We start from the raw sequence: 17,683 nt of genomic DNA on the forward strand, positions 1-17,683 counted from the left end.
TGCACATTAATTGGATATTCTGATTCAGACTTTGCCGGTTCTAAAACAGATAGAAATAGCACTAGTGGAACTTGTCAATTCATTGGATCTGCTCTAGTTTCTTGGCACAGTAAGAAACAAAATAGTGTTGTTTTATCCACTGCAGAAGCGGAATATATTTCTGGCGGCAGTTGTTGTGCACAAATCTTATGGATGAAGCAACAATTTTCTGATTATGGAATTCTTCTTGACCATATACCTATTAGATGTGATAATACAAGTGCAATTAATCTCTCCAAGAATCTAGTTCAACACTCTAGAACCAAACATATAGAAATTAGGTACCATTTTCTTAGAGATCATGTTCTAAAGGGAGATTGTGTATTAGAGTTTGTTGATACTAAAAATCAACTTGCTGATATTTTCACAAAACCTCTCCCCAAAGAAGCATTCTTCTCTATTAGAAGAGAATTAGGCCTCTTAGATGTTAGTGATTTAGAAAAATAAGGATTAATTGATAAATTTACTCTTATGATTAATTGTTTATATGTTACTTTGATTATTTTTGTTTAAATTCTTGTTATTATGATAGAATTTATGTATTCCAGTGTGTTTTATAGTTGAATGATTGAATTAAGTGCATTAGTAGTGATGATTAATCATATTAGATGTGTTTAGCATAGACATAGATATTTTTTTTAAGAAACTAGCCTAGTTTATGCTCTGGTAATCGATTACCATCCAGTGTAATCGATTACACAAGAACAGGCAGCCTGTAATTGATTACAACATCCTGTAATCGATTACCAGAAGGCTTATTACTCCTGTAATTGATTATCAAGCCTTGTAATCGATTACAACTCGTCCTCGTCTATAAATACTCACGAAATCAGTGTTGCTGCGCAGCCAAGGCCTCCCCTCACGTCTCCTCCATCCCTAAATCTTCCAACCTTCGTATCTCACTCAAATCTTCACCAAATCATGTCCTGTAAAGCCCAATCTTCCTTTTTTTCATTCCTCTTTCACTTCCACCGATTAAAATCCACCAAAACTTCATCAAATGGTAGAACCATCGAAGAAGAGAAAGGGATCATCCTCCACCGCCGCTGCTGCTGCCCATCGCCGCCACGGACCATCCGGAGCACCCACAGCACCTATTCATCCCTCTTTGTCATCTCCAAGATCATCCACATTGTTTTCTTCCGATGATCAGCGTCTATGGTACCTTTCTCAATTTTCTTCTAGGATCATCTTAGACCCTAAGTACCTAGACATAGAGTTCTTTAATGATGAAACGTTTGATTGTTATCAAGTGTTTCAAAATTCTGGCCTTATTGATTTCATGTCATTAAAATTGCCACATTATCCTGAACTTGTAAAGGTCTTCTACTGCAATTTAAAAATTCAGAATGACATTATTACCTCTGAGGTGCATGGTATTCCTATGGTCATTGATCAGTCATTGTTCTTTTCTTTAACTCATTTACCCAGTCAAGGTGCACCTTTTGAGGGCACCATTGCTGATGATTGGAAATTTGATTATTCTAGTCATGATGCTCGCCGAATGGTCTGCAATGATCAGGCTGAAATGACCGGTAGATTGCTGGTCGGATCATTAACTTTTGATAATCGCATCATGCATTATATAATTGTTAGAATTTTGCTTCCCCACTCTTCAAATTTAGCACAAGCCTCTGAGGAGGATTTGATTCTGATGTGGGCTTTTCTCACCGGTCGTCAGATCGACTGGGCCCATTTGGTTCGGTACCAAATGCTTAAGGCATTACGGGCCAATGCACCTCTACCTTACCCACAGTTGATAACTTTGTTTCTGCGTCATTTTCAAATTCCGCTTGATGATGAACCATTTGTTCAAGTCAAGCGTGTTCCTTTGCAATTGGTGCTGGTGCAGTGACTTCCTTTGGATACCGTAAGGATCGGAATGGTCAATGGCTTAAGAAAGTCGCATTCCCTCCTTAAGATGAGCGAACTCCTTCACCTCCTCCTCAGCGAGATGACTCAGCATTCATGAATGAAGTCCTTTCTGAATTACGGGGTCTTCGTTCTTATGTTGGTAAACGTTTCGACTCATTGGATACACGTTTTGCTAGCAAGGATATTCGCCTCACACAACTTGAAGAGGATGTGGGTTACATTCGTCAGAGTTTCGATCTTCCACCACCACCTCCACCTTCTTAGATTTTAAGTTTCTAATTATATGTCTCTTTTAAGCCGTGTATTTTGGCTATGCTACTTAGATCATTATGTTCAGTTCTTTATTTATCTTGTAGTATTTGGATTTCAGATTTTTTGTGCTTTGATACTCTGTGGTTTTGGTTTTAAATTGTTTGGATTCTGGCTTGATTATGTCTTATTTGTGAGTTTGATTGGTTATGCTTTATACTTTGATATTGATCTATTTCTACTTCATTTTATATCTGGTTTGATTCCCATGTACTTTGGCTTTTTGATGTTGCCAAAGGGGGAGAAAAATGGGGTGTAGAAAAGCTTAGAAAAAGCTTAGAAATCAAGTGATCATCAACTCCAAAACATAGGGGGAGTAAACGCAAATTTTATATATATATATATATATATGTTGCTTGCTTGAATCTTGATTTCAGGACTTATATTGTCATCATCAAAAAGAGGGAGATTGTAGAAGTAAATGCCTTGGGTGTTTTGATGGTGATCATGATGATTTGATGCAAATGATGCAAATGGGCTTTTCAAGTTTAAATTCAAGACAAAGATTCAAGAATACAAGCCACAACATCAAGATGATCACTAGTATTTTAGGAAGGGAATTCCTAATTGATTTAGCAAAAGGTTTGGCCAAGTAATTTAAGTTAAAAAGTGTTTTTCAAGAGATTTACTCTCTGGTAATCGATTACCAGAGGATGTAATCGATTACCAGTGGCCAAAAATGCTTTACAACAGCTACTAAATATTTGAATTCAAATTTTAGACTGTGTAATCGATTACACAATATTGGTAATCGATTACCAGCAGTTAATGAATGTTTTAATTCAAATTTTGAAAGTTGTAATCGATTACACAAATCCTGTAATCGATTACCAGACAAGATTTTCAGAAAAATATTTCTAAGAGTCACAACTTCTCAAAAGGCTTTTACATGACCACCAATGGTCTATATATATGTGACTTAGAACACGAATTTGCTTAGAGTTTTTCAAAACAACAAGTGTTTATTCTCTCAAAAAGCAAAATTGTTTTATCCTCTTAAGAATTCCTTGGCCAATTCAATTGCAATTCATTAAGGAATCATTTGAGTGCTCAGATTGTAAAATCTATCTCTTTCAAGAGAGATTCATTCTTCTTCTCTTTCTAATTCTCTAAGGGATTAAGAGACCGAGGGTCTCTTGTTGTAAAAGAATTCTAAACACAAAGGAAGGATTGTCCTTGTGTGTTTAGAACTTGTAAAAGGATTTTACAAGATAGTGGAACTCTCAAGCGGGTTGCTTGGGGACTGGACGTAGGCACAAGGGTGTGGCCGAACCAGTATAAATCTGAGTTTGCACTTTCTCTTCCCTTAAACTCCTTTATTTATTATTGTTTTATATTTATATTCAAATTGTTCTATTTGAATCAATATTTAAGAAGTTCATTATTAAGGGAATTTGTAACTTGAATAGAAAGTGAAATAGAATTTTAATTGGGGAAATAGTTTGTAATATCTTAATTCAACCCCCCCTTCTTAAGATATCTGAGGCCACTTGTCTAACAGCTACTACCTGATCCATGGTAGAAACACAATTGTCACAACAATCGACAACTAGACAACCTCAGCCCGTCCCTTCCCCCCCCCCCCCCCCCCTCCCCCATTTGAGTGAAGATCAAAGGGAAGTCATTTGAGTTCTAAGAGAAGAAATCATGAATATGCAGCAGAGACATGCCAAAGACATAACAGCATTGCAACAAGAAAATGTCAAGCTAAGAGGACAACATCAATCATAACTCCCACCTAGGATAGATATCCCTCCTCTGTCCCAAGTCGAAGTATTTAGCATGCCTCAAGCAAGCTATTTTAAAGGAGTAACTCTACCATCCAATCTCGTTAGCACTTCACTTACTTCTAGGCTCAGGAATCCATTCGTATCAGGAATCATTGATACCTCATTACCTCCTACATGGAAGGGAGTCACTTTGGACAAGTATTATGGTACTACTGACCTAGACAAACACATTGGCATTTATGTTGCGCAAGTTGGACTCTACATTATGGATGATTTCGTCCTATGCAAGGCATTACTAACCTCGCTTAAAGGGTGGGCACTAACTTGGTTCACCCGAATCCCGCCCAACTTTTTAGACTACTTTAAAACTTTGACGACTTAGTCCGGTATCCAGTTTGCAACTAGTCAGCCCCATCACTTAACATTAGTAGCACTAGTCAGTCTACGACATGAGAAGAAAGAGACATTGTAATCCTTTATGAAGATGTTTGGAAAGGTGGCATTGGACATTAGAAACCTAGATCCAACAATAGCTATGCATCACTTAGTCACAACATTACAACTAGGACCATTTGTTAACAGTCTTAATAAGAAGCTAGCATCAGATCTCGCTGTTGTTGGATAGCTAAATATATGCAATTAGAGGAGCTCATTGAGTACAACCAACAAATGAGGAATAAAGTGTCTGACTCGAAGAAGGAGTAAGAAAGGGATGCCCAAAAAGGAAAAAAGCTCGCATGCAAGACTTGAGGACCTCGCTACAACTATTACACTCCCTTTAATGCTAGCAGATCAAGGATCTTGGAACAAGTCCTTGCTATTGAAGTTTTGGCAATGCCAAAGCGGGCTAACACTCCTTCAAGAGCTGACCCCTCAAAGCATTGCTAATACCATAAGAATTAAGGACATTCCATAGAGGAATGCACAACACTTAAAGACAAGATTGAGGATCTCATTAAAAGAGGGTGCCTAAAAGACTTTGTTTACAAACCATTTTCCCAGTATCAAAGTTCCAGGCATTGGGATCATGTCAAAAGTCGCTCTACAAGCCAAGATAGGCACCGAAGGGAAGATCGACCGAGGATTCTTTCTTGGGAGAAGGAAGAAAAAATAGATCAACCTCGATGGGTCACAAACACCATTGTCAGTGGTTTTGCGAGTGAAAAGTGTACCTCCTCAAACCTTCACTGGTGCTGACTTCAAAGGTATGGATCCCACACAAGATGATCCCATGGTCATTTCAATTGAAGTGGCCTATTTCCTAGTAATAAAGACACTTGTATACCAATGAAGCTCAATAGACATCTTGCTCTGAAACACATTTAAGCAATTAGACATACCGAAATCGGTCCTACCACCACATGATGATCCACCCTTTGGATTTGTTGGAGAAAGAGTAGGCACGAGAGGCCCATAGAGTTGCTAACAAGATTTGACACCAAAAGGATGGCTACAAAGATGTTATGGTCAAGTATGTGGTTATTCATGCCAATACCTCTTATAACATTTTGATTGTCCAGCCATTAATCAATGTTATAGAAGCTATTGTGTCCACCTTGCATCTCGCCGTGAAGTTCCTAACCGATGATGGGTTGATTGTTACAGTTCATGTGGATCAAAAAGCAACCCAAGAATGCTACATGTCTAGCTTGAAGCTTACACACATTAAAGAAGTACTTAGATCCCAAGCAATCAATGTGGTAACCTGGGTAGAAATGGATAAGGCAGAGTCTCTAGACCTAGGTTAGAGAATTGAGGAAGATCAGAGAGTGAATACAAATTAGGAGACCGAGCCCCACCAATTGTGGCTAGAAGAAGGGCAAGTAACCTTTCTAGGAACTCAGTTAAAAGAAGCCAAGCAATTACTCGTAGTTCGAGTCTTGGATTCTAACTTTGATTTGTTCGTGTGGTTGATAGTCGATATGCTTAGCATAGATCCAAACTATCATTGCCATCGATTGTCAATATGCCAAGATGCTAGGCCGATAGCACAAAAAAAAATAAAAAATATAAGAAGAAAAGTGAATGGCCATTCAAGAGAAGTCAGAAAGTTAATCGCTGCAAAGTTCATCCAAGAAGTATGATACTTAACATGTCTATCGAATGTCATCATGGTAAAAAAATCTAATGGCAAATGGAGAATGTGCACGGATTACACAAACCTTAACAGAGTTTGCCCAAACGACGCCTACCCTTTGCCTACCATAGGCAAACTGGTAGATGGGGCAACAGGGCATCATCTTCCTAGCTTCGTGGATGCATACTCAAGGTACAACTAGATTCAGATGTATCCACTAGATGAGAAGAATATAACACCTTCATAAACAAGCTGGCTAAATATTGTTATCAGGTTATGCCATTTGACCTTAAAAATGCTAGCACCACTTACTAGCACCTAATGGACAAGATATTCAAAGAACAAATTGGAAAGAACATAAAGGTGTATGTTGTCAACATGGTGGTCAAGTCTAATGATGCAGAATCACATGCGCATGATTTGGAAGAAATATTTGCACAGATCTGAAAGAAAAACATGCGACTTAATCCGAAGAAGTGTGCATTTGGGGTAGGAGGAGGTAAATTCTTGGGATTCATGCTTTCTCATAGGGGAATCCAAGCAAACCTGACCAAGTGTCAAGCTGTGATAGATTGCCTTCTTAACAAGATTTCTGCCCAGGATAGCCGAAAAAGGCAAAACCATCATGAACTTGATGGAAAAAAGCAAAAAAAAAAAAAATCAAATGGGATCACGAATGTGTGGATGCCTTTCAAGCACTAAAGATAATGTTAGCCACACCACCACTCTTAGCCAAGCCAAATCCCCAAGAAAAGCTGATTATATACCCATTGGTCTTTGGTGAAGCCGTCAATGCGACCGCCGTTCAAGAGCACGGAGAAGCCCCACAACGAATTTATTTTATAAGTTAAGTCTTGCACAATGCCGAGACCCGATAACATCTGATATAAAAATTTTCGCTAGCTTTGCTACATGCGATGAGACGACTATGACAATATTTCCAAAGTCACTAGGTAGTTGTTAGAACTAATCGTCCGATATCAAAGGTGTTAAAGAAGCTTGAACTACCTAGGAGAATGATGGCATGGTCTATTGAGTTGTCGGAATTCAACATTCAATACGAACCCAGAGGAATTTGAAGACCAGATGGATAATGCATTACCTAAAATGGTAATCTTGAGAAAGGGTCCATATCCATAGGCCCATCAAGGTCAATATAAATAGTTATGCAAATATTGAGGTACAGTTAGTTAGTATTCATTTATTACTCTCAACTATTGCTCTCAACCAAGACTTTACTTGAGTGTTGGAGTACCTTTTACAGGTATCCCACCCTCGGACTTGCCAAGTACTATTTGGAGAAGAAAAAAAATCATTCAGAGGACTTAAGGAATAAGGTTACCGGTCTATCCTCATGCAAGTATAATTTTTAAAGGTTAATATTAATGAAAAACTAGCAAAACGAATTATGAGTATAATTTGAAGTTCAATTGTGATGAAATTCTAATTGAAATAGTGAATTTAATTTGAATGAGATTATTCAAATGAAGTGAATTTGATGAAAAGTAATAATAGTCATGTATAAAATAATTGATAATTATATTTTTTTTACTTACCATATAATATAAAATAATATTTTTATATAATTAGTTGAAATGGTCTTGGCTTAATATTTTTAAAATAAAAGTGTATATATATATATCATAAAAATAATTCAATTAAAGAATTATAAGTTTTTTAACTAAAAAATAAAATATATACTTTATTCAATTAAAGAAAGTCATTTTAAATAATAAAATATTTATAAGAATAAAAAATATTTATGTAACTTACATCAATAATATTTAATTACAAAATTCATTTTAAAAACATATGCAAAAGATATAATTTAATATAATTATTTATTATAATTATTTATTATAATCTACTTCTAATATAAAAAGTTGCGTGCAAGTTCAGAGACTATAAGGTAGTACATAGAGTTTATGCAAATTTAAATGGGTAAATAAATTTTTTGTCCCAAAAAGAATTAAACATTGTTGCATGTTTTTTAAACTAAGAAAATTCTAAATAAATTTCTAAAACTTTTAGTTGTTTCATCTTTATTTTTTGATTTAATCACTTACTATCATTTTGATATTTGCACATATGCTAGTAATACTATCACTTCTTACACATTGCATGTATTAGTTGGACTAGCATGAGAGATGGGTTGCACTTTTAATTTTCTCTCTCTTAATTCCAAAGACTCGTGTGCACGACGTTTAACACTTTAAGGAACAAAATGGTAATTAATATAATCAATAAATTTACCCATATTTATATGATCAATAAATGGGTAGATTTTTTTAACAGTCAACCGTCGATCAAGAACTATGTATTTGCTTTTAATATAAAATATAATACAGAAGTGTTGATAGATTGTGAAGACTTTTCTTGATTGCTCATTCTTTTTTTAGATCCTTCTTATTATTTGCATTAACGGTTATTAAATACAAATAATTAGAAAATATTATATAGAAATTTGTTGGGGTAACCACAGGTTGGTTTAGTTTGATTTTAGATAATTTTTCAATCCAAACCTATCAATTTTGTTCAGTTTGATTTGCTTAGTAGTTTTGCTTAATTTTCATAAAAAGAAAAATAGTTATATGGTTGTTCTTTAACATAGATGTTTGGATCTTGTAATATCATTTTAGAAGGTAAAATTTTTCCTCCAAATATTTAATACAGTTGTGTACTTAGGACTCAAATTCAATACTTTTAGTTAAGCTAGAACAATCACATGTAAATTAATCCACGTGCTTCGTGATTAAAATGTAAATAATATGATTACAAATTATAAAACTAAAACTAAAATAAATAAATAAATAATAGAATATTATGTTCAGATCAATTGATTGATTTGATTTGGTTTATAAGGATTTCAAATTTTCCAATTGAGAACCGGACTAAACTATTCAATTTGTTTTAAATTGATCAGGTCAATGGGTTGAACCGAACCATAACCACCCCTTGAAATTTGTACATTTGTTTGAATCTTCTGTTGATATTAATTGTGAATGGTTCTATTCTCAAATTTTCTTATTGATAGGCGACATGTAAATAATTTCACTACAGGTTGATTGTTTTCCTTAATCTTTGGTCTTGCAAAGACGACATCTTCTCTTACTCTAGACTTTTGTAAGGCAAAAAAAAAAGGATGAAATTATACATAGAAGAATAGAGTTACATGCTTGTTCTTACATTTTTATAGATTCATAGTAATTTTTTAATACATACCAATAATAATTGCTGGATATAAAACGTGAACTCAATCTAATGACATGTAAGCATGGTGATATTAAAATGGATTCATTGATATATTTGGAACACAATCAAAAATGCTTCATAACACATACAAAAAGTCCAGCAATTTACATAAAAACACATAACTTGAAAAAATATCCAGCAATATATAAAAAAAATACTCGAGTTAAAAATAAAGATACTAGTAAAACTAGAAAAGGGAAAAAGAAAGTGGGAACAGGAAAGAAAAAAAAAAGAATAATAATATAAATTGGCCGATTCAGTTTTTATCCTAGTTTCATAGCTTTGACCGTAACTGATTTTTAGCTAAAGTGATGGAGCGAAGATATTTTAGTGGCTGAATATCACAAAATGATTTGGTAAGAAAATGCGCATGTATGTTTTCCCCATATACGCTTGAAACCAACATGTTTGAATGAGTGTCAAACGGCTCTAATGCACGTCAACCTTGAAACAAGTATACTTGCTTCTGCGTTAACTTGAACATAAAAACGTGATTTCTTTATGCATATCCCAACACGCGCTAAGCTAATACGAAACTTATAAGAAAAATATGCTCTTGAAGTCATCCAAAGCATACTTGCAATTGTTCACCAGCAAACACCCACACCCAACCTTCGACTTAAGTCACGGGAACACTTGATACACAACAATTAAATAACGATCCAATATCCGCCGGGGGGATCATGTTACATGCATCACAAGATGCCATTGTCCATCATGAGTGATCCATGAATATAGTTTCAACAAAATTTACATTGACCAGATGTAAACACAACCCTTGCAAGTTGCAACAACATTCAAAGTTTAAACCAAATCTCATTTTTGAACTAAGACTATCCCGACAACAAAAAAAGGAAAAATTATATGGAAATCCCAAAATTGCCTTAATTCATAAGCAAGCCATGTAATTTATGTGTTATAATTTATAAATCGCAAGTTCCAAAATAATATATCAAAACTCTTCCTGTTACAACAGCAATAAGGACTCTAACTACAAAGTTGGTTTCCTTATAGTTGGTCGTCTGTGACCTGAAACAAGGGGCAAGACATGTCATCTAAACAGTCCATCCCCAAAAGAGGCTACTGTCTTTTAACTAGTTTTTCTCCACTGAAATAGCCGGTTCAGAAACTTCCTCAATCTCAGGGCTAGTATTTACGGGATTATCGCTTCTTATTACACTCTCGGATTCAGAATCACTAGCATTTTTAACTTCTTCCCTGTCATCTGCTTTAGGAGACTGAGTGTTTTGGGAATTTAAACCAGATGTACGCTCATCCGATTGCTTTGGTTTGTTCAGGGCGTGACAATGTGGGCAGTAATAAGTAATAAATGGGAAATCCTCCTTCCGAGCAAGACCTGAAGGGAAACAAGTAGATAAAAACACAATTTAAACTGTATTCAGAAATGAAAATTAGCTATTACTCCTTCCGTCTCTAATTATAAGATTCTTTCAACTAATTCATATCCCTTAAGAAAAATAGTTAATTACATTAAATTTATCAATTATTTGTACTATCATTCTAAAATTATCTTTTTCTTATATCTCTATCCCCTTAATTACTTTCATTAATGTTTGGAGAGAAAATAATTAAATAAGGATATGTAGAAAAAAAATAATTAATGCATCTAAAAATTAAAAAAAGATCTTATAAAAAGGTACAAACAATTTTTTTAAAATAATTTTATAATTAGGGACGGAGGGAGGGAGTACTTTGTATGTGCAACCCACACACATGTGAGTGCAAGTGTATGAACACACAAACCTAGAACATTAAAGGCAGCCAACTTACCATTATGCATGCGGCAGTTACCGCATACGAGCGCATAAGACTGTGTTGGATCCTCACCCACAAGCAATGCTGCAATTCGAGCAATCCATCCTCCATCATTCATTGTTGAACTTTGAGGATTGTGATGTTCAACAACTACAAGCTGATTATGCTCAGGAGTTTGGGTTTGATCAATTTTCCCAGAACCAACAAATTGTTGATCAGAATAATTTGGTGTAGTTGTCCCTGAACTAGTGGATCTAGAAGTGACTTGTTTGCGATTTCGAAGCCCACTAGACTGAACAACTTCAACATCCTTGGTCTTCCCTGTTGAAGCACCAGAAGATTCATCCCCCACATACACTTTCAAACCTGAATCTGCACCCAACTTGGATGCTAAAGCAGTTGCAGCAGCTGCCTTGGCTGCAGGATCTGTATCATATCTCTGTGGATCACAAGAGCTAAGTATAATACACAATAATATTCAAGTATTTTTGCAAACAAATAGATCTGACATTTTTTGTCCTATTAGATGTTTGTTGTCAGGCAAAATATAATCTTAGCAATACTTATTGATGCAAAATACCCATCTTTGCACTAATGACACATGAATCAATTATTTTAATCCCAACTAAAAGTTCCAAACATCAATCACAGGGCATGATTATTAGCACCAAAAAAGACACTAGTTAACTGTAGAAATAAACTGAAGGAACGAAGAAACTTCTATTAACTCTTGAAAGAGGGTGATATAAAATAATTATTAATCATGGGTTACTTTTAGGAATAACTGTCTTTCTACTTTTGCAATTGAGATATTTATCTTATCTTCATAAGATTTCATTTTGGGAGTTTTTGTATGATTAGGATTTTTATTACGTTTGGATTATAAAAAGCCCTTCAAGCTCTTTATTTCTTGAAGGCTCCTATCGGTATGTTGTGTTGTATCTGATAATTAGTTGTGTAAGTGGTATTGGCAGAGGTTGGTGGCAGAAGGAGGCCAATTTTTTTTTCTTATTAGGTGATATCAAGTGTTGGAGGAGTGGTTATAAGGGAATAAAAAATGTTTGACTAGATTTGACTACTTAGGTGCACACTTCTAGTAAAAATGGAATCTACTTACACTTAAGATCTACTTTATACAATGCACCAAATGATACCTTAAGGTTTTGTCATTAAGTAGCATGAACTGATCAATACAACCCAAGTATATTTTGTCTGCTCTAAATGAGAAGGAACGAAGGTGATATTGAAAGTCTTGTAACAATACTCACTTTAAACAATTACCTGAATGAGTTGTTGAGTAATGTAATAATTTGTCTTCTCTTTGAGCTCATCAATTTTTGCCTTCCTTTCAGCTCTAAGACTTTCAAGAATTTTCTGGTCCCTGCGATCACCTATAAAACCACAATTTTATATTTAAAATTAAATAATATTAATTTTGTACTCGATATATCAAACTCTAAATTCTAGCTTATCACTGGGGTTGTGAATGATAGCTTTTCAAACTTATGACTAAAGGTACCACATTTTTAATAAATGTTTTGTACAAGATTGCAAGATCTCTAGGACCTTCTACTTCTAATGAATGTAATGTTAAAATCAAGCATTTGCAGCAAAACTACACCAGAGAAATTGATTTGATGCATGGACAACTTTTTTTAATAAGAAACGTTCATTCATCAGAGGAAACACTCATCCTCGGGTTGTTGGCTCTCGTCTAACTGGCAGAGGAAACACTCATCCTTCAATTGTTGACTCTCCTACTCCTCAATCATCCGGTTCAACTGATAGAGGAAACACCAATCCTCCTGTTATTATCTCTCCCCTAACTAGCAGAGGAAACAGACTCCTACTCCTCAGTCTCCTTTTGTCCAACTAGCAAAGGAAACACTCCTACTGCTCAGTCTCTCTGCTTTCATGTTCTCCGGACAAATAACTATTGCAAGATCCTTGGAGTCAGAGATGCTGCCTCACTCACCATGATTGAGTACACATACATTAAGTGCATGAGGAAATGGCATGAGTAGGAAAAGGAGTAAGGACCCTCTTGAAAAAACCTACGATGAAATAGAGTTCAAACGGATTTTGGAAGCTATTCAAGTGTTGGGGTTGGATTCTCCCGAAGGGTCAAGACACATTTATAATGATGAGATATTGGTTTTGAAGACATGTAGTCCTTGGAAAAAGAACAAATACGTAGACCACAATATTCCCGATGATAATCAGTTCAAACTTGAACAAGCAGAAGATGTATTTCCAGTCCTTTGTTTTTGCTACCCGCAATACTTGGGAGTACATGAAGCTTTGTTGGACAACAGGAAAGATTTGTTAGATTGGGATGTCGCTGGTTCTTCACACCGGATCCTTTTGGAGTTCTGCATGATGTTAAAAATTGACATGAATGTGGAAGAGAAAGAGTTGAACATAGCCTACTATAAATGTTTGACACCAAGAGAAGAAAACGAAAAGAGCTCAAGCTGAATCTATCTTCGAAGAATTTCCCAAGCATATAAGGTAATGACCACAATATATTGTATTAAGTTTGACACCTTAATTCTACACATGTTGGCAACGTATATAACATCCCATGAGCAAACACTCATCCTACTCTTCAGTCCTCTTGTCCAACTGGCAAAGGAAAACACTTCTACTGCTCAGTCTTCCTGTTCCCTGCAGAAATAACTATTACAAGATTCTTGGCGTCAAAGATGGTGCCTCACTCACCATGATCAAGCACGCATACATTAAACTCCTGAGGAAATGGCATCTGAGTAAGGACCCTCTTGAAAAAGCCTACGATGAAATCGAGTTCAAACGGATTTCGAAAGCTTTTCAAGTGATGGGGTTAGATTCTCCCGAAGGGTCAATCACATTTATAATGATGGTGGGATGTTGGTTTAGAAGACACGTAGTCCTTGGAAGACGAACAAATATGAAGACAACAATATTCCCGATGACTGTCAGTTTGAAATTGAACACACGAAAGATGCATTTGTCTGATTCTTTTTTTTTTGGTACCCACAGTACTTGGGAGTACATGAAGCTTTGTCGGACAACGGGAAAGATTTGTTAGATTGGGATGTCACTGGTTCTTCACGCCAGATCCTTTTGAAGTTCAACAAGATGTTAGAAGTTGACATAAATGTGGATGAGAAAGAGTTTGAACATATCCTATTGTAAACAGATTTTAAAATATCATCTCGCTTGGTACCGAGAGAAGAAAACGAAACAATCTCAAGCTGAATCTAATTTTCAAAGAATTTCCCAAGCATACAAGTTAATGTCAACCTGAATTGCTCATGAGATGTTATATATGATATCGGCATGTGTGGAACTAAGGTGTCATCCTTAATACAAAATATAGTGGTCTGCGTATCTATTTGGCTTCCAAGGATCACATCTCTTCAAAACCTACATCCCACCATCATTATAAATGTATCTTGACCCTCAGGAGAATCCAACCCCAGCACTTGAATAGCATCCAAAATTCATTTGAACTCAATTTCATCATAGGCTTTTTCAAGAGGGCTCTTGTTTTCCCAGTCGAATGTCATTTCCTCGTGAGTTTAATGTATGTGTGCTTGATCATGGTGAGTGAGGTGTCATCTCTAACTCCAAGAATTATGTAATAGTTATTCATGCAGGGAACATGAAAACAGGAAGACTAATGAGTAGATGGGTGTTTGCTCATGGGATGTTATATATGCTGCCAACATGTGTAGAGTTAAGGTGTCAACCTTAATACGATATATTGTGGTAATTACCTTACATGCTTGGGAAATTCTTCGAAAAATAGATTCAGCTTGAGCTCTTTTCGTTTTCTTCTCAGTATCAAATGGGATGATATTTTAAAGCCCACTTACAATAGGTTATGTTCAACTTTTTTTTGTCTACATTCGTGTCAACTTCTAACATCTTGTATAACTCCAAATGGATCCAACTTGAAGAAAGAACATCCCAATCTGACAAATCTCCTCCAAGAGAATCCAATCCCAGCACTTGAAAAACTTCTGAAATTTGCTTGAGCTCGATTTCATCGTAGGCTTTCTCAAGAGGGACCTTCCTCGTTTTTCCTACTTGGATGACATTTTCTCGTGAGTTTAATGTATGTGTGTTCAATTACAGTGAGCAAGGCGCCATCTCTGACTCCAGGAATTTTGTAATAGTTATCCATACAGGAAATAAGAAACCACGAGGATTGAGTAGTGGGAAAGTTTCCTCTGCCAGCTGAAGTAGTTGGACAAGAGGACTGAGGATTAGGATGGGTGTTTCCTCTGCCGGTTGGAGGAAAGATAACAATGGGAGGATTGTTGTTTCATCTGCCAGTTGAGACGGAGGACTGAGGAGTAGGAGAGCCAATGAGTGTTTCATCATAATACTAAAATATACTTTTCCACTCCCACTAAGAAGTTGTTAACAAGTTATGGAATCAGAACTCATAAACAACTTCAAAAATAGGAGGACAGAACAATTGAAAATCTCAAATTTGAGAATAAAATCCAGAAGGCATAAAGTTTCACTAGGCCTAGAACAGATAAATATATGATGCTCCAATTTACAAAACGAAATAAATAAATAAACTAGCTTCCATGTTGATTGTAATCCTTTTGAGTTTGGACACTTACACATCCTGGTGAAGCTGACAAATGCAGTATATGTAGCTGATGACAAGGCAGGCAAAAGAAACATTGGCAAAACTCGGATTGCCCTCATTTTCCAATTCATATCCATTGATCTTGTTGTCATAATAGCATATCCTACAGCAATGACCTGAAAGTTGAAACCATTTTAAGAAAAATCCATTTATAAAACCACCCTCAATAGTCAGCAGGAATATATTAATTTGTCTAGAGGAGAAATTTAAAATTCAAGTAAACCCTTCATTGTCATTCAACAAAAGGGAAACATTATCACACACTCCTCAAAAGATTTATTTCATTTTTTTTCAAAGATCCTACGGCATAATCAAAACCACGTCTACATTTACATTCCAAAAGTGGTTCTACTTTCCCATCCAAACAAAATCAGTTCTCCTAAACTAACTTTTAAAACAGCATTCCCAGAATGCCAAGCATCATTCCCAAACACAAATAACTTTTTTAACCCCAATTCCTCCAAAAACCAATCCTTTAAAAAGAAAAAACAGTCCTCCTAAGATCCAAAATCAAAAGAAATCTAAAACACCAACAACCCTTAATATCATCAGGGGACTAAATCCACGACAAAAATATTTCAAAAAACCAATGACATAAAATGCTCATTTCTTCATAGCACAAAAATGAGCCTATGCTTTTCAAATATCTAAGGTTTTAAACTCTCCTGTCTTTAAAGATCAGGATTGCAGCCACAATTTCTTAAATTCTCCGGTCTTTGGAGGCAACAAATTGCAGCCACAACATCAGGATTTTTGAAGTCTCCACAACATCAAGGTTTTGAAGTCTATGAAACCACATCGCCACGGCAATTGCGGCCACAAATTTTCACAATGTCAAGATTTTCAGAGACTCCGCGACAGCGACTGCAATTTAAAACCTTACATCCACCCTCAGTGACAAGTGAAGAGAGAAAAGCAAAACTCATTTCCAATAGAAGAATAAAAAGATAAGGTAAAATTGATGGAGGTACCTCAAATAAAACAGAGAATAGAATAAGTTGGCGAGAGGTTCGCCTCCAAGAGCGAGATCTATTGCTCATTCTAGTCACAACCGCGTTTTCCTCTTTGGAAATATACTGAAGCCTCTTCTCAAAATCGTCGCGGTTGGACCTGAATATCGCGTTCCAAATTCGCGAAATAAAACCTTTCTTCTTTTTCTCGTTCTTCTTATCGTTCCCGGCACTGGCACTGGCACTGGGACTAGTTTCTTTCTTCTCACCTTTCTCATCCCCCATCACTCTCGCCCCTAACCAAAAAAGAAAAAAGAAATAAGAAAGTGAAAAATGAGAAATGGTGTGGAAGGAAAAGGGAGAGAGGAACGAACACGAACTTGTTCGATCTGGGAGGGTTCGAGAATGTTCGGTGGTTTAGATCTCGGCGCGTAGGTTGGTGGTGAGGTTGGGGAGTTACGAAGTGGTGGAGTGGGAGACGAAGAAGAATGCGTGAGACTGAGAGTGTTATTTCAAATTTTTGGGGTTTTGTTTTGGACACTCTCTGCACGCAGAGTCAAGCACGTTGGATTTCACGCTCCGTGGATGCGAATGCTTTCATGCCACTCCATCACTCTAAGTCCTAACCCCTTTTTTTAAAAAAAATAAATTGGTGATGGAAATACCGTGTTATGAGGTGGTTGACTGAACGTCCTAACACTAGTAAAATGAATAGTCATGAATACAATTATCACTAGTCAACTGTTTTTTTTACTGTTCTTGACATTTTTTCGGATTTGGATTGTCATACACTAACGCAATCGGAGTTGTGTAAAGACCATCGGTATTTTAAAGGTATTTTTGAATTGTATTTATTAAAATAATTTATGAATTGTCAGATAAAAATTTGACGATCTTTGTCATTTGACTACGTGAATGTGTGTGTGTTTTTTTTTTTTTTACTTATGAGAATTCAGATCCATGAGTGAAATACTAATGTTTTAAAGATTCTAATCAATGAATTAAAATATAAAATTGTAGTTAA

General features: G+C 35.8%; 1 protein-coding gene across 1 annotated transcript; it reads right to left on the reverse strand.

The window, feature by feature from the left end:
• Positions 1-10,170: 10,170 nt before the first annotated feature.
• Positions 10,171-17,286, reverse strand: LOC100796079 (uncharacterized protein At2g24330). The gene is made up of 6 exons (XM_003545480.5): positions 17,040-17,286; positions 16,681-16,955; positions 15,681-15,825; positions 12,340-12,449; positions 11,074-11,497; positions 10,171-10,639 (listed from the first exon to the last, which is right to left on the reverse strand). The coding sequence occupies exons 2-6, from the start codon at positions 16,942-16,944 to the stop codon at positions 10,377-10,379; spliced, it is 1,206 nt and encodes a 401-aa protein (XP_003545528.1). The 5' UTR covers positions 16,945-16,955; positions 17,040-17,286; the 3' UTR covers positions 10,171-10,376.
• Positions 17,287-17,683: the final 397 nt, after the last annotated feature.

This window comes from Glycine max, chromosome 14 (genome assembly GCF_000004515.6).
Source record: "Glycine max cultivar Williams 82 chromosome 14, Glycine_max_v4.0, whole genome shotgun sequence".
Taxonomy (NCBI): domain Eukaryota; kingdom Viridiplantae; phylum Streptophyta; class Magnoliopsida; order Fabales; family Fabaceae; genus Glycine; species Glycine max.

What these genes read in the sequence shown, in the direction of transcription:
- LOC100796079 (XM_003545480.5), bottom strand. Translation starts at nt 16,944, where the DNA reads ATGGGGGATGAGAAAGGTGAGAAGAAAGAAACTAGTCCCAGTGCCAGT. An exon ending in TATTCTCTGTTTTATTTGAG is followed by an intron (nt 15,826 to 16,680) that starts GTACCTCCATCA and finishes TTCAACTTTCAG; the next exon opens with GTCATTGCTGTAGGATATGC. An exon ending in TTACTCAACAACTCATTCAG is followed by an intron (nt 11,498 to 12,339) that starts GTAATTGTTTAA and finishes TGTGATCCACAG; the next exon opens with AGATATGATACAGATCCTGC.